At 41.0% G+C, this 26,797-nt stretch overlaps 1 protein-coding gene across 6 annotated transcripts; it reads left to right on the forward strand.

Annotated features, from left to right (window-relative positions):
* Positions 1-256: 256 nt before the first annotated feature.
* On the forward strand, positions 257-16,540 carry LOC115737859 (myosin-17-like). 6 transcript variants are annotated; one of them, XM_030670229.2, is made up of 39 exons: positions 257-727; positions 1,613-1,741; positions 2,282-2,425; positions 2,521-2,666; positions 2,751-2,907; positions 3,044-3,102; positions 3,211-3,370; positions 3,461-3,610; positions 3,688-3,824; positions 3,943-4,089; positions 4,191-4,292; positions 5,025-5,082; positions 5,169-5,270; positions 5,376-5,413; positions 5,522-5,648; positions 5,760-5,930; positions 7,734-7,865; positions 7,959-8,068; positions 8,165-8,225; positions 9,237-9,414; positions 10,083-10,288; positions 10,450-10,569; positions 10,677-10,775; positions 10,900-11,121; positions 11,432-11,571; positions 12,192-12,309; positions 12,389-12,439; positions 12,518-12,604; positions 12,750-12,920; positions 13,092-13,244; positions 13,499-13,705; positions 14,697-14,834; positions 14,914-14,984; positions 15,080-15,179; positions 15,260-15,316; positions 15,408-15,464; positions 15,539-15,619; positions 15,929-16,011; positions 16,112-16,540. In XM_030670229.2, the coding sequence occupies exons 1-39, from the start codon at positions 725-727 to the stop codon at positions 16,233-16,235; spliced, it is 4,596 nt and encodes a 1,531-aa protein (XP_030526089.1). In that variant the 5' UTR covers positions 257-724; the 3' UTR covers positions 16,236-16,540. The 6 variants fall into 6 exon arrangements, with proteins under 6 accessions (XP_030526089.1, XP_030526090.1, XP_030526091.1 ...); XM_030670230.2 differs by having other exon boundaries at positions 13,098-13,244; XM_030670231.2 differs by having other exon boundaries at positions 12,524-12,604.
* The last annotated feature ends 10,257 nt before the right edge of the window (positions 16,541-26,797 follow it).

The following is a 26,797-nucleotide window of genomic DNA, read 5'->3' on the forward strand; positions in this document are numbered from 1 at the left end:
AAAATGATTTTGATCTTGTTTTTCACCTTTATCCCGCATAAATCTAATCAAAAGCGTTTGAATTATCTCATTTCGTAAAGACGAAAACGGAGACGGTGCCGTGGCAAATTGTGTAATAAAGCTCATCACGGAGGGCGATTATGGAAAGCGGTTGATTAGGCGAGCAGCATCGGAATTTGCTTAATTAGTCAATAATGATGTTTTCAGTGGCTTGTCTTTTTGAATTTCACCAGAGGGACAGAGAGAGACGGAGACGGAGACGGAGACGAAGAGAGAGAAAGCTTTCGGTGTTGAGTGTGGGAGGCCACAACTGTCCCCACCTCTCCTTCTCTCTGTCTCTCTAACCACACACACAACCAAAAAAGCTTCAAAACTTTCAAGGGAGAACCTCCACGAGAGAGGGAAAGACCCGTGGTTGCACGTGTTAGAGAGAGAAACGGGGGGATACGGTGGCGAATCGGAACAGTACGCTGAGAAGCTCGGCGAAATCGGGAGAGAGGCACGAGCTCCGGTTATAGAACCTTGGGGTGCTCTGTTATTCCGGGGAGAAGCAAGCTGGAAAGAGAAGAAGTCGTGTTTGGAGGTTGTTTGGCTTTGGTTGAGGAGGTGCAGAGGTGGAGATACATAATTTGAAGTTGTAGCTTTTGTGAATCAGCTCGCTGATCTGCAGAGACTGAGGCTGAGCTCTCGCTCTATTTGATGAGCTGAGGATTGCGGTGAACTAATGGTAATTGAATTTTGCTGACTTGCAATTGACCGATTGCTTTCTCTTACATTGTCATTTACTAGCTTGGTTATGGACTAATCAGTTTGCTTGACCGGAAGGCTCCATTTCTCTCTTTGTGGTAATATCATTTTGTTATATGGAACCTGAATTACGGTTTACTGGAGGCTGTATTAATTTCTTTGAGACCTTTGCTTTTGATGTGGTTAGTTTTTAGGGTGATAGTGTGCATAATTGCTGAGCAGTGGATTGAATCGGACAGTGATGGATAAAGAAATTGTGTTTGGAGATGTTCATACATTTAATCTTCCCATGCTAAAGTTAGCGTTAGTAATGAGAGAGCAAGGAAATAAAGAATAAGCCACCCCAGAAATGCAATGTACTGGTGTCGTTTGGCTTCCAGATCGTACATGATATTCATACCTTCATGGGTGCGTGGAAATGAAGTTTGAAATGACTTAAAGGCACCACTTTGCCAATCAATTACCTTACTTGAACACTTGTTGTGCCCAGATGCCGAGCCAATACACAGCTCACTCATGAACAATCTTTTATGAACCATTCTAGGACCCCCTCCCTTCCCAATATAAAAGAAAGCCACATGACGTGAATGATGGAAAAACAGTGTTCATTGAGCGCGAGCATTATGATGTAAGTAATGAGAGCCATTGAAATCGTCTGGTTATATATTGTGCAAAATCTGTTTCCAAACACCCCGATGCTTCTTATTATTCCTCACCTGGTAATTTATTTTGCTTCCTTTTTGGTGTTTTGTTGAAAGGTCCATAGGTTTTTGCTTTATTATTGTCATTTATTGGTGTTCATGCTGTCTTTAAATTTTTTACTGTAAAGTAACTTGATATCTCTATCACAACTTTGCTCCCGCAGGCTCAGCCAGTGCAAATAATTGTGGGTTCTCATGTGTGGGTTGAAGATCCCGTTCTTGCATGGATTGATGGAGAAGTTAATTCAATTAATGGTCATGAGGTCCAAGTCAAGACGACAAAAGGAAAGACGGTAAGTGCACCATCATCAAATGCATGTCATACTCGGAAATGTAAGCATCTGATAGTAATCTAATTGAGAGTCCTGACACTCGTTAAATTTCTGTTTGACAAGTCTCTGCAAGTTCAGCTACTGCCACGTCCCAATTGAAAAAAGGAAAAGAAAAAACAACCGGAAAAGGTTTCGTGCATCAAAGTATATTAATTAGAAGAATTGAGATCGAGAGAACTTACTATGTTCAAAAGACTTTAACTGGCCATTAAACTTTTAATTATACGATCACAGTCAAACTAACCAATAATTTAGGCTTCAAGCATAAAATGGAAAATTACTGTGCAGTTGTTTTATTCCACAATACGTCCATCTTTGAAACGTCCATATAAGCGGAGTGAAGTCTTTTCAGAGAGTCTTAGCAACTTAAGCACTCTATGGGGTCTAACTATTGCTTGGCATGTTATTAGCTTTTCTACAGTCTTGTTTTATGCTGATCTACAACAGTAGTCTTGATTGTTTGTATTTTTCAGTATAACGACTAGTGGATTGCACCTGCAGGTCATGACAAATGTGTCGAAAGTATACCCGAAGGATACTGAGGCTCCACCTGGAGGTGTGGATGACATGACAAAGCTTTCTTACTTGCATGAACCTGGAGTGCTGGAGAACCTAGCTACGAGATATCAACTCAATGAAATTTATGTGAGCTACTGGCAGTCCCTCACAGGATAATCATTTAGCCTTGTAGTTTTCTTGCATTACTGGTTTCAGTAAATAAATTTGTCTCTTGCTTCCAGACCTACACAGGAAACATACTTATTGCTGTTAATCCATTTCAAAGATTGCCTCACCTATATGACACCCACATGATGGAACAATATAAGGGAGCTGATTTTGGGGAATTGAGTCCTCATGTATTTGCAGTTGGTGATGCTGCATACAGGTGAATTTGGTTCCTAGGTGCGCTGGTCAACCTTTTCTTTTCTCTCTTGTCTTCTCGCTGATGTACTGAGACACAAGAATATAGGGCTATGATCAATGGAGGAAAGAGCAATTCAATTCTGGTCAGTGGAGAAAGTGGGGCTGGTAAAACAGAGACGACAAAGATGCTCATGCGATATCTTGCATACTTGGGGGGGCGATCAGGAGTTGAAGGAAGAACAGTGGAACAACAAGTTCTAGAGGTAGCAAGACTTACTATTTATTATATGAGAATGTGTTTCGGGATCCGAACTTATCGATTTAATCACTATGTTCATTCGGATTATGAACATGGCAATTTTGAAACTTAATTATTTTTGTCGCATCTTAACATTGCAGTCAAACCCTGTTCTTGAAGCATTTGGCAATGCAAAGACTGTGAGGAACAACAACTCAAGGTGCATCTCAATGTTGCTGTCTATATACTTTTGTTTCATTTTGAAGTAGCGTGGGTTTACTTCTACAACAATAAGATGTATTCTCATATGCGTCTCACGATAATGTAGCCGGTTTGGTAAATTTGTTGAGATTCAATTCGACAAAAATGGGCGGATTTCGGGGGCTGCTATTAGAACTTATCTGCTTGAAAGGTCACGCGTTTGTCAGATTTCCAACCCCGAGAGAAACTACCATTGCTTTTACCTTCTTTGTGCTGCTCCAGAGGAGGTATTCTCTCAATGTGTTCTGTTGGAAATTTCATATTAAGCTGCTTATGTGAACATATGCGGCATTTTCAAATTCTGCTACTTTTTTCAGGATATTGCAAGGTATAAGCTAGGAAGCCCTAAATCTTTTCACTACTTGAATCAAACCAGTTGCTATGAGTTAGAAGGAGTAAATGATGCTCATGAATATCTTGCAACAAGGAGGGCTATGGATATAGTTGGAATCAATGAGGAGGAACAGGTCAGCAATTTTTTGTCCAGGCCATTCATGGGATTGATGATCCTTCAATAGGTTCTGAATAAGCAGAAGTTGTTCAGGAGGCAATTTTCAGGGTTGTGGCGGCAATCCTTCATCTTGGAAACATTGATTTTGCTAAGGGAAAGGAGATTGATTCTTCGGTGATAAAGGATGAGAAGTCAAGATTTCATCTTAATAACACAGCAGAACTTCTTAGGTGTTTTCTATTACTCCACTGGATATTGTCAATGTGTTGTGGTGATATAACTTCTGTATCACTTCCAATGACTCTATCTAAAGGGGCTTTATCTTCATTTTAATTAATGGAATAATAGATGTGATGCCCAAAGCTTGGAAGATGCTCTGATTAAACGTGTAATGGTGACACCTGAAGAAGTAATCACGAGAACTCTTGATCCTGTTAATGCAGTTGGCAGCAGAGATGCGTTAGCGAAGACGCTATACTCTCGCTTGTTTGATTGGTAATGAACTTGCATCATGTTTTCTTTTGCTTTATCTGACTGGTCTATCCTAATGGGTACCTTTTCTACTTATTGCACTCTAAGAAGTCATAATTTTACAGGATTGTCGAAAAAATTAACCTTTCAATCGGGCAGGATCCAACATCAAAGTCCTTGATTGGGGTTCTTGATATATATGGTTTTGAAAGTTTTAAATCCAACAGGTAAGTTCGCTGACCAAAACTGTTTTACATCCTTATCCTCCGCGGTGCTTGTAAGAGAGGCGCATACTTCTTCGATTTGAGTGTGAGCTAAAGCTTTATTAGATGACTCATGTATAGTGACTCTATGGTAAAAGACCATAATAATGATGACAGTGAGTTTAAGCTGTTGTAGTCGATGGGAGTTACCAAAATGAATTTTGGTGAGGTTCTTTGTATAGATGGTAAATATAGTGGAAATTATTCGACTTATTAGGTTGAAAGTTCCATTGGGCCTTCAGGGGAGGTCATTCTTTCGGTTCACAAAGGGCCAGTTGATATTTTTGTAACATAATGGTGGTGTTTGGATTTCCACGTAGAGCATTTGGATGGATTGGCAACAGCCACTTGTGCAATTTGCACATCCTTGAGATCCTTTTTATTGGCCTTTTGATATTTTGGGTTTGGATCAATATGCCAAGATACAAGAGAGGTATACTTGAAGCATAAATGGCATTGCCATTTTGTATAAGAGCTTGATCCTCAAGAAGAAGTTTGGTGTTGTTCCTACCTTAATATCTGGTAGATTTGATCAACCTCTGCATGTTCATAAATGGACTCCCTGGTTAGCATGCCTATGTGTTGCCATAAGTTTTGCTTTGCCCTGGCCACTGCAGATAGTGACCAAGTCATTAAAACAAGAGATGTTGAGCATGTTGTGTAGGTTATATCCTAATTTGCATTTTCAATTGACAGTTTTGAGCAGTTTTGCATAAACTTCACCAATGAGAAGCTGCAACAACATTTTAATCAGGTTAATTTAATAATTCTGCTTGTTTATCTTGCAAGTTTTCTAGAGTTCATGCTCATTTAATTTTGCTATATGTTACCAATGTGCAGCACGTCTTCAAAATGGAGCAGGAAGAGTATAGTAAAGAAGAGATAAATTGGAGCTATATCGAGTTTGTTGATAATCAAGATGTATTGGATTTAATCGAAAAAGTATGTCATATTCGACACCATTGAAAGTCTCGTGCTGTACATTCCACTTCCTTTTCTTTCTTGTTTGGGTTGAGCTATTATCTAAAATCACTGGATCCTCTTCAGAAACCTGGAGGGATTATTGCTCTTCTTGATGAGGCCTGGTATGCAACTTTGATTTATATTTTTCGTTGCCAAACTATGATGTCCTAATTTTTCTCTCCTTCAGGTGTTTCACCTTGAATTGATTGTTCGTTTGTGGTTTCGTGCAGTATGTTTCCCAAATCTACCCATGAAACATTTGCCCAGAAGTTATACCAGACTTTTAAAAGCGACAAACGTTTTATCAAACCAAAGCTCTCTCGTACTGATTTTACTATATTACACTATGCAGGGGAGGTAAGTGTCAGAGTAGTTCCATGTGCTAAATTATTGTAATCTGAATTAATTTGTAATCTTTCCGGTTTCAGAGGTTAGAATCTGAATTAATTTGTAACCTTTCTTGTAAAGGTTACCTACCAGGCCAATCTATTTCTGGACAAAAACAAAGATTATGTGGTGGCTGAACATCAGGCATTGCTGACTGCATCAAAATGCCCATTTGTGGCAGGTTTATTCCCTCCACTTCCAGAAGAATCATCCAAATCTTCTAAGTTTTCTTCCATTGGTTCCCGCTTCAAGGTACTGGCATGCATTTTTTAGCTTGTTTTGGTGATAGAACAACTGTACTAGAATTTCACTAAGATCCACGTATGGTACGGATATTACATGCATACCCCACGGCTAGTGACCACAAGCTTCCCTCATAGATGTCAAGTTTTAATATTGAATCATGTATGGCAATTCCATATTAGTTGATCACATAAGTTTTCTTCTTTGCATATTTATGAGATTGTTATACTTCATTGTGAAGTTGAGCAATCATTATCTGAACTCAATATTTGCCCTGAAAACTTGGATATCTTTGGATCAGCATAGCTCATGTGGAAACTTAATTTTAGTATTTCAAGTTGGGACCATTATCAAGCTTAATTATTGCATCATATATGACTACTCCATATATTTGACAGATGAACTTTAGTCTTTGTGTTTTTATGATGTTTTGGCAAAAAAAAAAAAAAATGGGTTCATGCTGTTGGTTATTTAACACGAAATCTGGGAACCTTTGTTTCCAGCTAACAATACCCTCAGAACTTGGATATGTTTTCATGGTCAGCTCCTGGAACTCAATTTTAGCAGTTTGAATGGGAACCATTATCAATCTCAATTCCAGGCGTTTAGACATGATTACGAAATTAGATATCACTTAAGCTTGTGCCCTTCTGGGTCTGTTGCATACATGTGGAAATTTCTCCGGTAGGCTGTGACTTGAAATGAACCATTCTTTTTTTCATTAAGAGAAAGGAAACATTTATTTTTACTAAAAACAAAGAGAGAAAATGGGAACATGTTATTCATCAAGCCATTTTTTGGATAATTCGAAAGGTAAGAATCGAGGGATTTTGAGATACTAGGGTCTCATTTTTCCTTTTTTACGGAAAGAACATGTGGTTGCAGGTTTTGAGTTTTTGGTTTAATCATATTTCAGCATGAACACTCTTTCTCTGTAATTTTTATATGGAGTGGTACCCCCTTGTACCTTTTCAAGAAGCAATTTATTTGCCTTTCATAAGAAAAAAGGAAAATGCTAACGCACATGTCCCTTGAGCTGACAATTGAACCAGAAAAGTAAAAGGATTCTGTTGAGTGTAAATATGGGTAAGAAAAAAGCTGAACTTGCAGTCGAATTCCTTTCTTCTTTGGATGTTGAAATGGTGCTCATTGTTCCTACACGTAGCTCTGGTCCAGTAACTCCACTTGACAAAATTTAATTGCTTTTGTAAAGTGCTGTTTTGATAGTTTATAACTGTTTTTTTGTTCTGAAATGATAACTATGCTTTAACTGTTTTTCTAGTCCATTATAGTGAAAAGTCTTGAATTAGAATATGTGCTCAAGTTCCTGTGAATTTGTTTCTCTCGAGGTGTTGTAACAAGAATGAAGATCTTGCTGATATCTTTATACTTCTCATGTGTGAGATTGAATGGTGGCTCTAGCGTTCTTTATTGTGGGAATCAGTTCCTCTGCAGCTTAAAGCTAGCAATTGAAACCGTATTGTTGGATTGCTTAGCAGGTTTGAGAAGGTTGATGTCATTTGATTCATGAGACTTCATTCCAAAATTTAGTAAGAAATTTTTTTTGAGAATTAGTACAGCCATGTAAAGACCAACTGATTACACCAAGCTTCATTGTTGTTATCTTCACCTCTCCAATTTCTTGTTTTCCTTTAACTTTCTCGTTATAATAGTTGTGATTAAATTCTGTTATTTTGAATTCTATAAATAGATTTATGCATAGAATCAGTGACTCTTTAATCTGAAGATCGCACAACTTTGAAGGTTTGGGTTGGGGAATGAATTGACATGTGTACATTCTTGAAATGGCAGCTGCAACTTCAGTCTCTAATGGAGACACTGAGTTCGACTGAACCTCACTACATCAGATGTGTGAAGCCAAATAATGTTCTGAAACCTGCTATATTTGAAAACGTCAATGTCATCCAACAGTTACGTTGTGGCGTGAGTATACGATACATTGCTTGAACTTCACTTTGTATGTCCTGTCTGACTTTTATTTTCAGTAATACCAATAATATTGTAGATCTGTAATAGGGCGTCCTTGAGGCAATTAGGATAAGCTGTGCTGGATATCCTACCAGGCGGACCTTTTATGACTTTCTTGATCGCTTCAGTGTTCTATCTCCAGAAGTTTTAGAAGGGAAGTAAGTACCAAATCAATAGTTGGAGATCTTTATAAAGTATTTATTGCATGTCAAAACATTTATAACAAGCCATCGTGTGTTTATGTTGTCCTCCAGCTACGATGATAAAGTTGCTTGTCAAATGATTCTTGATAAGAAGGGATTGAAAGGCTACCAGGTAATTGGGCATCCCTTTTTATCCTACTTTGTTACTCACATCGGCATATGATATGATGTGTTGGCTAATTTTGTTTGCTCTTTTATTTTGGCTGCTGTTACAGACTTGTTTTGGGTAGTTGTCGAGAGAATAATATGGGTAACACTCTGTCATTTAGCTTCTTTTTAGGGTAACCCATGGTGTCCTTTTTTCTCTTAGTCGTGTACTTAGATGCTTAATTATTTGATGAGGCTACATATGAACCATCTGCTATTTGGATTAATAGTTTATTTCTTGGCTTACCGTGCAAGTGACTTTAGCGTGATGTTGCTTCTTCAAATGAAGATGTCCAAACCATGTAACTCTTTGCTTGACCTACCCCACCCACTTTGTCATATGCTTAGTTCAATTGAAACAAGTTGGTCAATATACCAAATGCTAGATTCTTTTTATCCCAATTCTTTTGACTTGTACATTTGTGATTGTGAGATTTTGTGGGACCAGTGCCAACTATTTTAAAAGCTTAAGCTATTAGATGTTTAGGCGTGGTTTAATATTTATGTATTTTATCACTCCTCCTCACGCTTAGTCTAGACTCTTGCCTAAGTACTAAGTGTGGACATATTTAATTGGGGAGACGAATGGGGCCTGAAAAGATTTAAATTCAAGACCTCCCGCTCCGATACCATGTCAGATTTTGTGGGGCCACTGCCAACTCTTCTAAAAGCTTAAGCTATTAGATGAACACGTGGTTTAATATTTAAGTATTCTATCAATGAATATTCTCAAGTTTAATTATTAAAACAATAGGCCAGGGCTTTACCAAATTGGTTAAGCTCTTATTTTAGATTTACGGGAAACTATGAGTAGCTTCATCGGAAAGATTTTTGGTATCAAAGACATGTTACTTTTATCATCAATTATTGCTTAATGTCCATATATCTTCTGGAAGTTCTTTTATATCCAACTTGACTATTGGTTTCTTGAGAATTTTCTTCTATGAAGTTCCTTACCTACTGTGTGTCTTGACAGATTGGGAAGACCAAAATTTTTCTCAGAGCTGGTCAAATGGCAGAGCTAGATGCTAGGAGGTCTGAGGTGCTTGGAAATGCAGCCAGAACCATTCAGCTGCGAATACGTACTTATATGATGCGAAAGCAGTATACTGCATTGCGCGAGGCTTCTATCACAATGCAGTCTTATTGTCGAGGTACTTTATTATTGCCTCAAATCAAACTTCCAGGCCATATTCGTTACTTTTTTTCGTGGGTCTAGATTTCACTGTCCATTACATTTGTGAAATCATCGTAAGATCTTGAATAAGCTTGGAAATACCAGAGCTGCATGATCTAATGGTAGGGGAAGTGAGTTGCTGTATTTAATACTTTACGAATGTATACTCTTTTGGATTAATGTTAGGCGACCATTTGTTGCAAAAGTTAAGGTGTGACAAACCAATAATGTAAAGAAAACATATGCTTAGACTCTTCCTGCGAAAGCTTAGCCTATATGTGATATACAGGATATGGTTGTGACCACAACAAATGAACTAATGAGAGCGCAAACACAATAGTAAGAAATAAGGAGATTTAACATCATTGGGAGTGTCAAGACTCAAACTCTTGTTCTGTGCTCTAATACTTCATTGGGCGACCACTTGTCCCAAAGGTTTAAGCTTTCAGGAGACGGTTTTGCGAATTATTGAAGCATATTCATGATAAAAAAGGAATAATGGCTTTTAAATATATTCTCTCATTTTGGTAACTCCAAGTGTATCTCTCCCCCTTCTATATCTTGGAAAGTTGGATGTTTTGACTCTTCATATCACTTGATGTCCATTTGCCCAATCTTAATTGCATTTTGTTTTACCTTCTGCAGGCAGAATGGCTCGTGAACTTTATGAGCAGTTAAGACGAGAAGCTGGAGCACTGAAGATCCAGAAGAACTTCAGGGCCTTCATTGCAAAAAAATCTCACTTGAAACTAAGGTCATGTGCTGTCGTATTGCAGACAGGATATAGGGGAATGATTGCTAGGAATGAGTTCAGATTTAGGAAACAGACCAAAGCTTCCATTGTCATCCAGGTATTACCATGTGGAGTAGACTTTGCCTTTCCATTGGTTGTCACTATCACAGTAATTTTGCTGTCTACTATTTTTGTTGGCACGTGGAACATTGATGGTTCAATTGCTGAAAAATTTGCAAAAGTACGAAAATAAAATGTCTTAGTACTGGTGTCCTGCAGGCTCATTGGCGGTGTCACCAAGCACATTGTTATTATAAGAGTCTCCAGAAAGCTGCAATTGTTTCTCAATGTGGATGGAGAGGCAGAGTTGCAAGAAGAGAGCTCAGAAAGCTCAGAATGGTTGGTCTAGTAAACAATATTAATCTATACTTACAATAGTTGTTTATTCTACAGCTCCAATGATGACTTAGGTTGAATTGTAATATTTCCTTGAAAATGTTGTTTAGTCTGCACGTGAGTCAGGTGCTCTTAAAGAAGCAAAGGACAAGCTAGAAAAGCGTGTGGAGGAGCTCACATGGCGTCTACAACTTGAAAAGCGATTAAGGGTGACGTATTAATAGTTTTCAGCAAAAACCTGTTGGATTGTTTTTTTTTTTAATAAACATGTGGTAGGGTTGATGCTATTAAACAAGCTTTCAATATGAGTTCTTCTCTTGTTGTTTTGTGCAGATTGACCTTGAGGAGGCCAAAGCCCAAGAAATTACCAAGTTGCAGGACACAGTAAATGCTTTGCGATTAAAGGTGGAAGAAGCCAACTCTATGGTCATTAAAGAGCGAGAAGCAGCCAGGAAGGCTATAGAAGAAGCACCTCCAGTTGTGAAGGAAACCCCTGTCATTGTTCAAGATACAGAAAGAATCAATTCATTAACAGCTGAGGTTGAAAAGTTTAAGGTACATTGCTGGCTTATTGTGGATTTATACCTTTTTGGAAAATGACAGTCGGCGGTTGTGGTTTCCCCCTGGCATTCAATGACTTTTCTATCGTTTTCCTAAGAAAATTATTGCTTTCTGCAAGTACCCTTGAGCACATTTTAGATTGAAAAAAAATTTGTGTCAGAGATGAGGATCAATTGTCAATTGAATTACTGATGATCATGCTTGATCTCATATCCCGGCTCCTAATCCTTTGGTGACGTTATTTTTTCCTTGTCTAGTTTAGTTTTATCTAATTAGAAACCTTATACTTTTCCTTGTTGGATAGGTGTTGTCAATAAAGGAGACACAAACAGCAGAGAATGCAAAAAAAGCTACTGCTCTTGCTGAGGCCAAAAACAATGAGTTGATGAAGAAGCTTGAGGATTCAGAGAAGAAGGCGGACGAACAACATATTTTAGTGCAGAGGTTTGTGAAAAAGATGCAGAAAATTTGGTCAATTTTGGAACACTTCAGTAGATTTAAATGGAGTGTTCTTTTGTCTGTCTCCATCCCTTTTGTACAATTTTTAGTGGTGTTAGTCAAGCACAAGCGCCTAGTGAAATTTAGTCATCTATCTTTTCTGAAAATTTGATTCTTATTTTTTGATTGTCGAAGCATGTAATTATGATGGTCAGCGTCTGCAACTTTACTTTTTGCCTTCTACTTTGCTTAACACCTGATTGCTGAAATGTGTTCTACTATTGTCACATTTAAAACGGAAGAACGTTCTTTAATTGTTTTAAAGACCATATGATGAGACAACTTGACCATGAATGGGCTGTTATTAGACATTTTTATGACTTCTCAGTGGAAGTTTTAGGTATCAGCTGAGGTGTATATTCATGAAGTGGTTCGCTAGAAAATAGATTCTGCCTTTGAACCCTGTATGAGATCCTTGCTCTTGATGGCACATCTCTTGTGTTTTCTTTAACAAGAGGTCTCGCGACAGGGTCTTACTGAGATATTGTCAGATGTAATTGCCTATGCGTGGGGTAAATGTACGACAAAATCTAGAGTTTTGACCATGATTAGTTCCTGCTTTTCAGGCTTGAAGAGAAGCTCTCTAATTTGGAATCAGAAAATCAGGTACTGCGCCAACAGGCACTTGTCATATCACCATCTGGCAAAGCTGTGTCTGTGAGATCAAAGACAACAATCATTCAGGTGTGAAAGGAGCCCAATTTTAAATACTTATGTAACTAATATAGGAAAATCAGCCTGCCCCTTTTTTGTCCATTTGCAGAGAAATGCAGAAAACAATACTGCTCTAAATGGAGAAGTTCGAAAAGCTCCAGTAAGATTGAGTTCTTGGTTGAGATAAGTGCTATAACTGCATATCAAGACTGAAATTGTTTGGTTATGTCTTTTGAAGGGACAGGATTCAGTAGTTGCTCTCCCCCCTTCACGGGAACCTGAGACAGAGGAGAAGCCACAGAAATCTCTCAATGAGAAGCAGCAGGTTCGTATGTGTATCTCTTATGCATATGTGAAGCATGTTCTTCAATTTGATCAGCATAATTTTGCTAAACTTTTGATATATTCTCAAGTAGTCATTTGCATTTGCATTGATAATGTTTCTCATCATATATTCTGCCATGCTGCAGGAGAATCAAGATATCCTTCTAAAGTGCATCTCTGAAGATCTAGGGTTCTCTGGAGGCAGGCCTGTTGCTGCTTGTCTCATATTCAAATGCCTTCTGCACTGGAGATCATTTGAAGTTGAGAGAACTGGTATTTTTGACCGTATCATTCAAACAATTGGCGCAGCAATTGAGGTGTGCTACAGTAATTTACCTCCAAGGAGAACATTTCCCAAATTGCTTTAGGATGAGCATGTGTTGATTCTGATTCAGTGTTAGCATAATGAAACAAACTATATGAGTGAGTGATGTGTTTGTGTTGATACCATATGCCTTCTACTTATCCCATTCAATTTCTTGCTTAAGGTGCAGGATAACAACGATGTATTGGCTTATTGGTTGTCCAACGCGTCAACGTTGCTGCTACTATTACAGCGTACACTAAAGGCGAGTGGAGCAGCAAACTTGACTCCACAGCGGCGAAGGACATCAGCTTCTCTATTTGGAAGGGTGTCTCAAGTCAGTACACAAATTTCTCTTCCTTTGCTTAGCTTTCAACAAAGGCTTCAGATGTTTTCCTTTAGATTGCTTTGTTGTGTCTTCAATAAGAGAAAAGTTCTTTAGTCTTGAATAATTAATGTTAATGTATCACCATAGCTTCTGGCCTCAAAAAGGGTATCACACATAGCTTTGTGTTTGCTTTATATACCTTAGTATCCCCCTATGTAATGGTTAAGCTTTGGTTGGAAATTCTGACAACTACAAATCCTCAGGGTCTACGAGGTTCTCCACAAAGTGTTGGGTTCTCATTTCTTAATGGTCGAATGCTTGGTGGTGCTGATGACTTGCGACAAGTTGAGGCCAAGTATCCAGCTTTGCTTTTCAAGCAACAACTTACTGCTTTTCTGGAGAAGATATATGGAATGATTAGAGATAATCTGAAGAAAGAGATCTCCCCCTTGCTGGGACAATGTATTCAGGTAATCCCTGATTCTTCCTTCATTGCAACAAGCTACTATGAGATTGGCTATCCCCCTTGGGGAGTCTCCTGCGATAAATAATTTTCTATCACTCACAAAATCTCATTTAGATTTCTTTGAGCATACTAGTTTATTAACTTTGTGTTTGACTAAGGGAGCCTGGTTATCAAACGATATTCTTTGCATATGAGAATTTCTGGCTGCTACATCATATGATGCCCTAATGGAACTTGGTAGTCCAAGGAATAGCTCATAATTTGTTTCTCTTATCAATGGAACAACATAAATAATATGAGAGTAATTAAATATTAAACCACGCCTTTATCTTATAGCTTAAGCTTTTAGAATAGTTGGCGGTGGTCCCACAAAATCTCACATGATATCAGAGCCGGTGTTGTCCGTGTATGTGAGCGGCCCCCCCCTCACATTAGTCAAATTCCTCGTGTCGCTTGTAATCCGATTTGCACGTGAGAGAGGGTGTTGAAGTTGTTGTCCTACATCGCCCGATAAATATGTCCACGCTTAGTATTAGGCAGCAAAGACCGGACTAAGCTTGTGGGGGAGTGTTAGAGTAATTAAATATTAAACCATGCCTTCATCTAATAGCTTAAGTTTTTAGAACAGTTGGCAGTCCCACAAAATCTCACAATGTGAAGTGCGTTGTTGTGAGATTTTGTAAGACCACTGTTAACTATTCTAAAAGCTTAAACTGTTAGATGAAGATATTATTTAATAGTTAAATATTTTATCAATTCTCGATTAGATCTTTTTGTTTAAACAAATCAAAATTCGGCTTTGCAACTATTGATGCACGGCCTGAATAGTGTTTAGCAAATACTGTCAACTTATGGAGAACAAAAAAGTCCAAAGGCATGTAGAGTCAACTTCACCTTGTTTCAGTGAGTCATCAGCAATAATGTCTATGCTATAGTCTCTGCGTCTTCTAACATAGCCCTCCACTGTACTTAAGAAGTACTTTTTGCAAGTGTAGGCACCTAGAACATCACGTGCCAGCATGGTGAAGGGGCGTTCTCAGGCCAATGCTGCGGCTCTTCAAGCTTTAATTGCTCATTGGAAAAGTATTGTGAACAGCCTAAATAATTGCTTGAAGACGATGAGAGCCAATTATGTGGGTGACGTTTCCAACTTGGATGTCTTGAGATGCTGTCTTAAAGGCATGAACTGCTTGAATGTTTTTGTATGTGCAGGTTCCAGCATTAATTGTCCGAAAGATTTTCACTCAGATATTGTCATTTATTAATGTCCAATTATTTAACAGGTAGGTGCGCTTAATGCTCAATCCTGACCTGTCCTCTGTAACTATTAAAAAACTTAAGACAACATGTAGTGACGGTTGAAAACCCATATTTGCAGTCTTCTATTGAGGCGTGAATGTTGCTCCTTTAGCAATGGGGAGTATGTGAAAACAGGGCTTGCTGAGTTAGAGCAGTGGTGCCATGATGCAACAGAGGAGGTGAATATTCAAGAGTTCAGCCTTTTCTTTTTTTTTTGAGTTCTCCGAGAATTCTATGATGACATCTACTCTACATTCAGTTTGTGGGATCAGCTTTAGATGAATTAAAGCATATCAGACAGGCAGTTGGCTTCCTGGTTGGTTCATGTCCTTTAATATTATTTAGAAGTTCAATTTTCTATCAATCATAATGACTTGGTTTAAAAATTTAATTTTCTGTGGAATTAGGTCATTCATCAAAAACCGAAGAAAAGCTTGAAAGAGATAACCAATGATCTTTGCCCTGTGAGTACCTCTACCTGACAACCTACTCCAATCTCTCTCTCTGTCTCTGTGATGACACTTGGCACTTTTTTCAGGTTCTTAGCATTCAGCAATTATACAGGATCAGTACAATGTACTGGGATGACAAATATGGCACCCATAGTGTATCAACAGATGTAAGTTTTGTGCTCGAGACGTATTTTATATCTAGTTTGTCTTTTGCTTCAGGATTCTAAGTTTAGGCTAAATAGCTACAGGAATTTTCAGATGACCTTATTGGTTCTTGGGTTTAATCCGAAAAGGTTGTTGCTATAGTGTTCATTAGTTTGCCATATGCTTTACGATGCGAACTAGCTGATTCTTGTATTCTTGCTTTTACGGGACTTAATTTACTGATTTCATACGTCCTGCGCTACTATTTTGTTTTTTACCTAGTCGCGGGATTGATTCGATCTGATATTTCACTCTTGAATCCTCTCTGGCAGGTCATTTCAACCATGAGAGTTATGATGACAGAGGATTCCAACAATGCCGTAAGCAGTTCTTTCCTATTGGATGATGATTCGAGGTACCTAGAGAGCTTCCAACTGGCACACATGCCTCGCGCAATCCACCCTTAATTTCTTGTCTCATTCTTGGTGTAGTTAAGATGTGTGCTTCTTGTGCAGCATCCCGTTCACGGTGGAAGAAATTTCAAAGTCTATCGAGCCGATCGAAGTGCCCGAAATTGAACCTCCGCCTCTAATTCGTGCGAATTCAGGCTTTACATTCTTGCTACAACGTGCAGAATGATTTATTGTTCCTTTCATGAGGCTGCTCTTCCACCGCAAGATTGCTTCTGCTTCGTAAATGTAAATACTGTCATAGCTCTTTTGTATATGCATTCTTTTAATTTTTAAAAAAGCTTGGGCTGGTGTCCGCCGCCTAGGTCATAGGCTATCTTTTGTTTAGTTAGGCAGCAGCGGTAGAGATTTTTGGTCGCTGCTGGTTCATGCCAAAGTGTCTACCATACGTGTAGCTCTTGATATTTTGAAGATGGTCACATATATTCCTTTGTAAATCGTGCTTCATGGCAATCTATTTTTATATTTGTACCATAAAAATAGCAATGTTTCGCTTCCTTATCAGGGTTCGGTCTTTTATGGACAATTTCTCGATTGAGGCTCTATCAATTAATGATCTCGAATTAGAGATGATCCGAGATAGATCTTCTTGCCCCTAAATCATCTCTGTCGTACTGAGGTGGCGGCAGAAAGGAAACCTTGAAAAGGTTGGCTCCCCACACTTTGGTTAAGATTGTTCTAGCAGAGTCACTGAGGATCATAAAATACTGAAGATGGATCTAGAAATCTCTAGGGAAAATTACCCAAAAAAATACTAAACTTATTATAATTGTGCCAATTTAATCCTAATTTTTCTTTATCAGTTATTTTTTGGTGAAATTTTTTTGCCAATCGAGTAGTAAATCTTTTGCAGTTATATTAATTCACTCCACTTTGTCGGTCGACGCCGACATAGATATTTTGATAATATTTTTTATTTCTCATTTTTCCTATTTTTCTCCTTTTTTTAAATTTTCTTACATACTTTTTCTTACCTATTGTACTGTGGTTGGCGAGCTCCGGCAGGGGTCGCCGGAGCTCATCATCCACCCGCGGGCAAAGGCTGTTATGGCGAGGTTATCCTCGCCCGCGACCGCCATGGTCTCGCATGCCCTAGGTGAGGCCGGTCGGGGGTCAGCAAGCCCTTGTTGGCGATCGGATAGCGCTTTGCAGCTAGGGGTGTCAAAACTAACCAAAAAACTGACCTGATCTATTAACCGAACTGAACCGAACCAAAAATTTGTGCATTTTTGGTTCGGTTCGGTTTTGGTTCGATTAATTGAAATATAACCATTTATTTCTTTTGGTTCGGTTTATTTTGGTTTGGTTCGGTTAACCGAACCGAACCGAAAATCTTTTTTTTTTTCTTTTAATTCAGCCTCCCCACCGGCGCTTCGCAGGCCTCGAGCTCCCTCAACATGCCAAAAACCTCCACCTCCTCCCGCTCCTCACACTCCTACCCACGGCCACCCGTGCCACCACGACCAATGCCACCACCGCCATCGTCCCCACCCCCATTCTACCCATCGCCCGCGTTTCCTCGCCGCCTCCACCACGACGCCGCCGCCGTCGCCCGTTGACATAGAAGTAGCCGTTGGGTAGAGAAGAGCACGCTCCGTCCGAACAGAGCAAAAACAGGGTCGGTGGTGAGTAGAAACTGTGCAAAGAAACCCCGACAAAATCATCACAACCAGAGTGGCAAATTCGGAAATCACGAGGAAACATCACATACCCAGAAAAAGAAGACGGAGGAGGAGGAGGAGGAGGAGGAAGGCATGGCCGATTTCTCGTACTTGTCCGACACCGACGACTCCGCCGTGGAAGACCTCATTTCCCCGACGAAGGAGGCGTGCGTGCTCGAGCGGATCGCTGCCATCAACTGCTCCTCCTTCGCCGCCGACGACTCCCTCTTGCCCTCTGACCTCGAGTCCCGCTTCCGCAAGGGTGGGTCGGGGCCGTGAGGGCTTGCGACGCCTTCGCCTTCGTTTGCGAGGGGCTTCGGGGTGCCCGACTGCGTGGTGTGCCTCTCTACGCCGAGGGAGGAGGGTGAGCGATTGCGAGAGCTCGAGTGCCTCAACGGGTGGCTCCAAGACTTGAACTTCAAGCGCCCACTGTGCCGGTCGTTGCTCGCGTCCGGTGAGGCCGCGGACACCGTGGGGAGGCGCGTCGGGGTAGAATTGGTGGAGTGGTTTTCTTTGCTCCGAACCAAGCCCGAGGGTGTGGGGGCTCTGAATTTTGGGGGCGGTGGTGATGGGCCGGCGAATCGGTTGTGCAAAAAAAAAATGGGGAAAATTAAAACCAAAAATCAAAAAAGAAAAATCGAAAACCGAACTGAACCGAACCGAACCGAATTAGATATTTGGTTCGGTTCATATTCGATTCAGGGCGAGTTCGATTCGGTTCAAACTTTTCACCTTAATGGTTCGATTCGGTTTAGTTTTTGGAAAAACTAAACCGAACCGAACTATTGACACCCCTATTTGCAGCTCTTGCCTAGTGGCCGGGGAGCTTCGACGACCCGTGCCGGAGCTCGCCAACCATGGTACAATAGGTAAGGAAAGTATGTAAGGAAAATAAAAGAAAGCGAACAAAATAAAAAAAAAATCATTAAAAATACTCACATCGGCGCCGATTGGCAAAGTGCACCGAATTAACATAATTGTAAAAGGTTTAAGGCTCAACTAGCACAAAAAAAAAATTAGGATTGAATTGACACAATTGCAATTAGTTTAAGACTTTTTTTGATGATTCTCCCGAAATCATAGCATGGCTTGATTCACAAACAATGTATGTAATCTACTTTTTTTATATATAATTTTGACTTTGGTGTCATGTATAATTTTTTTGAATCCATCAACCCACAAAATCTAGGTGTGCACAGAAATAACTCACCACAGAATAATTGTGTAATGTATACATTATTCAAAAAGAATAAAAGAATCAACATGCTATATAGGATGCTTCTTAAGTTATGTTGATAAAACTTTCCTATTATTGAATTTTCCTATTATTCTAGTAGGATGCTTCTTGAGTTTTCCTATTATTCTATATATGTACCCATAATACATTACCGAGGCATTTTTTATTCCGAACACGCAGTTAGCATCGAGATATGGATACATTACCACATAGGAGAAATTAAAATAAGAGCTAATGGTTAGGTGCAACTAATTCAAGTAGAGTAGTTTTTTTTTTTTTTGCATGAAGTAGAAGCCGCGCGCACTCAAATTGCACTTATTCGTATAGAAATTGAGGATATGATAATGTATATAATTCTTATAAAGTAGCATTAGTACATACCATACATAAATTTAAATCATCAAGAGTCAAAAAGTACACTCCATTCGTGAATTAAGTAGATGTATTCTAGTAAGAGAATTATGTAATCCTGAAAATTTCATGTTTATATCATCTAGTAAAAAGCTATCTATATGGATCATCAAACTCATATTACACTTGTACAGACGTGATGAATAATCTGCACTTATTAACGGCTAAATCACTCTCTCCTCTCGTAGTGGTTACTCAATTAATTCCTTATATGTTTCATTTGAATAAATAAGAAATTCATATTATTTTAAAGTTTAATTTCTTTAGCTGTGGAACTTTTTGGGCGTCAATGAGAATTGCAAAATTCAAATTATTTCCATCCAATTGCAACTTCTAAATGATTAAATTGCCCTAACGAACCCGTCCTCCTAACCCACAACCGACACGTGTCCGTACCTCTCTACCTCGCGCTCTCTCTCTCCCCCTATACAAAGAGTGACGGCCGCAGCCGGTCACCCACCTCTTGTCCCCCGAGCTTCATCTGTAGCTATTAACAGAAACTGAGAAACGGGAGCTCTCTCGTTCGCGGTCTCTCGAGATCTTTCTCGATCCGCGCTCTCCACTTCTAACATCGATTTGCTCTCCTTTTGTGTGAATTTTGATGTGTGTATCGTGAGGGTTTGTGCTTCAATCGGGCTCCGAGGTTGGTTCCTCTGGATCCCCAAGTCTCCGCAGAACTTTCTCGCGTTGCTAACGGGATGTCCCCAGTATTAATAACATTCACAATAAGCCTTCAAGACCTTGACCGACACGATGGAGCTTTGAAAAGAGCTAAACAATTGAATGGAACTCAAAGAGTAAGATAGGATAATAGAGACAGTGATGATTTACGAATTAGAGCCAATCTACTTTTCACAACTCATTTGAGAACGGATTTTATGGTTGAGGATGCCTACAAAAGATGAAATTTTGAAGTGTGACAATATAGAATTGTTTCTTTTTTTACATGTCTTCGAGGCCCTAATCCATAGGGACCTAAGCGTGAGTCTGCCCACACCGGATCACCTCTCGAACCCCAGTTCAATGGATATCGTTAACACGTCACTGTGTGTGTCCCCCTCTCTCTCTCTCTCCTACCCTTTTCGGATCGTCGTTCTAATAAGGATCACCAATAAGGATCCGGGCACCAAACTTGAATACAAGCTGCAGGCGGCCACGGGATCCTCCCGTGATTGGGCAAATCTCCTAACTTCGTTATGCTGTGATCCCGCATGTTGAAAACTTGAATTCTCTTCGGTGTCCTCTACGTAAAATAGATGCGGTTTCCGTGATAAGCTGCCGAATCCAAGCACCGACAATGAAAAGGAACGATACTTGGCCGAAAAGAATGCAACATTGCCAAGATTCCATATCTCGAGGCCACACTCCCCGTTTTTATTCAGCCAAAAAACCTTGAAATCATACAAACCATACCATCTCCTCAAACTGAAATATCAATCCACCGGATGGATTTGTCCGCCCGACTATAGCAGGTACTTTCATACCCCACCTTTGCAGCTAGCTATGCAAGCATATTTATTGCAAAAAGAGGTGCAAACCGAAAGTAAGATGGGTACGATCTGAAAAGAATGATTGATGCACGACACAATACTGAAACTATTCACAACATAAATTTATCTTTTATAAGAAATGAGATCATGGTATAGGCATTCGGGATCTCCCAAATCACTCAAACCCGCATCTCCATATTTTCAACGCTTCACCCGCCCTATTCTCTCAAAAAGCACTACGATCAAAATCTCTTTTAGAGGAACTCAAGGAGAATCGGGAATCATCAATACCTTTCCATCTTCAGCAAAACTTCTTCCTTCATCCTAGAATTTGAGACCACATTCTACACAAATCTGAGAGAAGCTATAATCGGTAGCGCACAAAACATGATTACAAGGGATCCATACTCCCGTGAACAATTGAAAAAGTCGAACCTTTTCTCCGACCTTGATCAACCGAGGGCACTGCAAGTACGTCGGAGCTGTTGGCGTCGCTAGATACACAGTGCTTTGATACAAGTAAGCTCGACCATTTACGAGGGGGAAAGGTAAGACGTCGGGAGATCGTACACGGGAACGCCATGACGAAGAGACGCTATGAAACCGATTCGTGTCCATGCGCACACCCAGCTTTCTTTCGATTATCGCCCGCCCATAACTCTTGCGGGAGTTCCGACCAAGGGGCCGCTCTCTCCCTCGCGGGACGTCTCCTCATCTCAAGACGGTCTGGTCATCACCGAGAGAAGTGAGGAAGGGCAAATGAGCTCGAGATTTTGATCGGAAGACAATGGAGGCCATCTCCTCAAACCGAAATATCGATCCATTAGATACAATTGTTCGCCTTACTCCAGCAGATACTTTCGTACCCCACCTTTGCAGCCAACCATGCGAGTACGGCTATTGCAAAAAGAGATACAAACCGGAGGTGAGATGGGCCCGATCTGAAACGAATGGTTGATGCACGGCACAATGCTAAAGCTATCCACAACATAAATCTGCCATTTACAAGAAATGAGATCATGGTATAGGCATTCGGGATCTCCCAAATCACTCAATATTTCCATATTTCCAATGCTTCAACATCCCCGTTCTCTCAAAAAGCACTACAATCGAAATCTCTTCAAGAGGAGCCCAAGGAGAATCGGGTGTCGGCATTACCTTCCCATCCTCCGCAAAACTTATTCCTTCATCCCGAAATGTGAAACTACGTTTTATAAAAATCTGAGAGAACCTATAATCGGCAGCGCACAAAACATGATTGCAAGGGATCCATACTCCCGTGAACAGTTGAAAGAGCCGAACCTTTTCTCCGACCTTAATTAACCTAGGGTACCACCGATCCGCCGGAGCCGTCGACGTTCCTATATATACCGTGCACCGATAAGAGTAGGCTCGACCATTTGCGAGGGGGAATGGTAAGAAGTCGGAAGATGGACTATAGGAACGCTATGACAAACAAACGCTGCGAAACAGGTTCACGTCCATGCATACATCTAGCTTTCTCTCGATCATCGCTCGCCTATAACTCCAACCGGAGCTCCGACCACGGGGCCACTCTCTCCCTCTCGGGACGTCTCCTCATCAAAATACGTTTCCTCATCGCAAGACGGTTTGGCGATCGCCGAGAGACGCGAGGAGAGGCAAATGAGCACAAGATTTTAAGCGGAAGACAGCGGAGACCATCTCCTCAAACCGAAATACTAATCCACATGATGCATTTGTCCGTCCGACTCCAACGGGGATGTTGGTACCCTACCTTTGCAACCAGCCATCCAAGGATAGCCATTGCAAAAAGAAGCGCAAACCGGAGGTGAGATGGATACGATCTGAAAAGAATGATTGATGCACGACACAATGTAGAAGCTATCGACAACATAAATCCACCCTTTGTAAGAAATGAGATCATGGTATAAGCATTCGGGATCCTTCAAATCACTCAAACCCGTGTCTCCATATTTGCAATGCTTTAGACGACATGCTCTCTCAAAAAGCAATACGATCGAAATCTTTTCAAGAGGAGCCAAGGAGAATCGGGAATCATCATTACCTTCCCATTCTCTGCAAAACTTCTTTCTTCATTAAGGAATTTGATACGACTTTCTATGCAAATTTAAGAGAACATATAATCGGTAGAGCACAAAACATGATTGCAAGGGATCCATATTCCTGTGAACAGTTGAAAGAGTCGAACCTTTTCTCCGACTTAAATCAACCGAGGGCACCACAAGTCCGTAGAAGCCGTCGGCGTTACTAGATACACCCGCGCGCGATAGAAGTAAACTCGACCATTTGCGAGGGGGGAATGGTAAGACGTCGGGAGATGGTACACGGGAACGCCATGACGAATAGACGCTGCGAAACCGGTTCGCATCCATGCGCTCATCCAGCTTTCCCTCTATTATCGCCCGCCCATAACTCCAATGGGAGTACCGACCACGGGGCTGCTCTCTGCCTCGCAAGACGTTTCCTCATCGCAAGGCTGTCTGACGATCGCAGAGAGATGCGAAGAGGGGCAAATGAGCACGAGATTTCGATCAAACGACAGCGGAGGCCATCTTCTCAAACCGAACTATCAATCCACCAGATACATTTGTCCGCCCGACTCTAGTAGGTACTTTCGTACCCCACCTTTGCAGCTAGCCATGCGAGCACATCTATTGCAAAAAGAGGTGCAAATCGGTGTTGAGATTGGTACGATCTGAAAAGAATGATTGATGCATGACACAATATCGAAGCTATCCACAACATAAATATGCCATTTTATAAGAAATGAGATCATGGAATAAGCATTCGGGATCCCCAAATCACTTAAATTCGCGTCTCCATATTTCCAAAGCTTCGACCTTCCTGTTTTCTCAAAAAGTACTACGATCGAAATCACGTTTAGAGGAGCCCAAGGGGAATTGGGAATCATCATTACCTTCCCATCCTCTATAAAACTTTTTCCTTCATCCCGGAATGCGAGACCACGTTCTACGCAAATATGAGGGCATATTCCCGTGACTAGTTGAAATAGCCGAACCTTTTCTCTGACTTTGATCAACCGAGGGCACTATAAGTTCGTGGGAGCCGGAACCATCGGCGTTGCTAGATACACCGTGCGCCGATACAAATAGGCCCGATCATTTGCGATGGGAAATGGTAAGATGTAGGGAGATGATATACGAGAACACCATGACGAATGTACGCTGCGAAACCGGTTCAAATGTCCATGCGCGCAGCCAGCTTTCTCCCGGTCGTCACCTGCCCATAACTCTAATGCGAGTTCTAACCACGAGGCCGCTATTTCCCTTGCATGATGTCTCCTCATCGCAAGACTTTCTGGCGATTTGCGAGAGATGCGAGGAGAGGTAAATGAGCTCGAGATTTCAATCGGAAGACAGTGGAGGCCATCTCCTCAAACCGAAATATCAATCCACCACGCGGATTTGTCCGCTCGACTCTATCAAGTACTTTAGTACCCCACCTCTCTGACTAGCTATGCAAGCATATCCATTGCAAAAAGAGGTATAAACCGGAGGTGAGATGGGCACGAACTAAAAAGAATAATTGACGCACGACACAATGCCGAAGCTATTCACAACATAAATCTGTCATTTATAAGAGTGAGATCATGGTATAAGCATTCGGGATCCCCCAAATCACTGAAACCCGCATCTCCATATTTCCAACGCTTCACCCACCCCGTTCTGTCAAAAAGCACTACGATTAAAATCTCTTCAAGAGGAACCTATGGAGAATTGAGAATCATCATTACTTTTCCATCTTCCGCAAAACTTCTTCCTTCATCCTAGAATATGAGAAAACGTTTTATGCAAATTTGAGAGAACCTATAATTCGTAGCACACAAAACATGATTGCAAGGGATCCATACTCCTGTGAACAATTGAAAAAGGCGAACCTTTTCTCCGACCTTAATCAACCGAGGGCACCACAAGTTCGTCGGAGCCGTTGGCGTCGCTAGATACACTGTGCTATGATACAAATAAGCCCAACCATTTGCGAGGGGCAATGGTAAGACGTCGGGAGATCGTATATAGGAATGCCATGATGAAGAGATGCTATGAAACCGATTTATGTCCATGCGCACATCCAGCTTTCTCCCGATTATCGCCCGCCCACAACTCCAACGGGAGTTCCGACCAAGGGGCCGCTCTCTCCCTCACGGGACGTCTCCTAATCACAAGACGTCTCTTCATTGGAAGACGGTTCGGCTATCACCGAGAGACGCGAGGAAGGGCAAATGAGCTCGAGATTTTGATCGGAAGACAACGGATGCCATTTTCTCAAACTGAAATATCGATCCACTATATGCAATTGTCCGCCCGACTCCAACAGATACTTTCGTACCCCACCTTTGCAGCCATCCATGCGAGCACGGCTATTGCAAAAAGAGGTACAAACCGGAGATGAGATGGGCACGATATGAAATGAATGGTCGATACATGGCATAATGCGAAAGCTATCCACAACATAAATCTGCCATTTGTAAGAAATGAGATCATGATATAGGCATTCGAGATCCCCCAAATCACTCAAACCCTCATTTCCATATTTCCAATGCTTCACCCGCCCTGTTCTCTCAAAAAGCACTATAATCGAAATCTCTTCTAGAGGAGCTCAAGGGGAATCGGGAGTTATCATGACTTTTCCATTCTCTGCAAAACTTATTTCTTCATCTCGGAATCTGAGATTACGTTCTACGCAAATCCGAGAGAACCTATAATCGGTAGCCACAAAACATGATCGCAAGGGATCCATACTCTTGTGAACAGTTGAAAGAGCCGAAATTTTTCTCCGACCTTGATCAACCTAGGATACCACCGGTCCACTGGAGCCGTCGGCGTTGCTAGATACACTTTGCGCTAATACAAGTAGGCTCGATCATTTGCGAAGGGAAATTGTAAGATGTAGGGAGATGGTATACAAGAACACCATGACGAACGTACGCTGCGAAACCGGTTCAAATGTCCATGCGCGCAGCCAGCTTTCTCCCGGCCGTCACTTGCCCATAACTCCAACGCGAGTTCTATCCACGGGGCCGCTATTTCCCTTGCATGATGTCTCCTCATCGCAAGACTTTCTGGCGATTTCCGAGAGATTCGAGGAGAGGTAAATGAGCTCAAGATTTCAATCGGAAGACAGTGGATGCTATCTCCTCAAACCGAAATATCAATCCATCACGCGGATTTGTCCGCTCGACTCTATCAAGTACTTTAGTACCCCACCTCTCTGACTAGCTATGCAAGAATATCCATTGCAAAAAGAGGTACAAACCGGAGGTGAGATGGGCACGAACCGAAAAGAATAATTGATGCACGACACAATGCCGAAGCTATTCACAACATAAATCTGTCCTTTATAAGAGTGGGATCATGGTATAAGCATTCGGGATCCCCCAAATTACTGAAACTCCCATCTTTATATTTCCAACGCTTGGCCTGACCACGTTCGTCAAAAAGCACTACGACTAAAATCACTTCTAGAGGAACCTATGGAGAATTGGGAATCATCATTACTTTTCCATCTTCCGCAAAACTTCTTCCTTCGTCCTAGAATATGAGAAAACGTTTTATGCAAATTTGAGAGAACCTATAATCGGTAGCACACAAAACATGATTGCAAGGGATCCATACTCCCGTGAACAATTGAAAAAGGCGAACCTTTTCTCCGACCTTGATCAACCGAGGGCACCACAAGTTCGTCGGAGCCGTTGGCGTCGCTAGATACATTGTGCTATGATACAAATAAGCCCGACCATTTGCGAGGGGCAATGGTAAGACGTCGGGAGATCGTACATAGGAATGCCATGAAACCGGTTTATGTCCATGCGCACATCCAGCTTTCTCCCGATTATCGCCCGCCCACAACTCCGACCGGAGTTCCGACCAAGGGGCCGTTCTCTCCCTCACGGGATGTCTCCTAATCACAA

This window comes from Rhodamnia argentea, chromosome 8 (genome assembly GCF_020921035.1).
Source record: "Rhodamnia argentea isolate NSW1041297 chromosome 8, ASM2092103v1, whole genome shotgun sequence".
Lineage (NCBI taxonomy): Eukaryota > Viridiplantae > Streptophyta > Magnoliopsida > Myrtales > Myrtaceae > Rhodamnia > Rhodamnia argentea.

Excerpts from the sequence above, each read along its gene's own strand:
- LOC115737859 (XM_030670229.2), top strand. Across the intron at positions 2,667-2,750 it reads GTTGGTGATGCTGCATACAG|GGCTATGATCAATGGAGGAA; the intron begins GTGAATTTGGTT and ends ACAAGAATATAG. Across the intron at positions 12,605-12,749 it reads CTCTCAATGAGAAGCAGCAG|GAGAATCAAGATATCCTTCT; the intron begins GTTCGTATGTGT and ends GCCATGCTGCAG.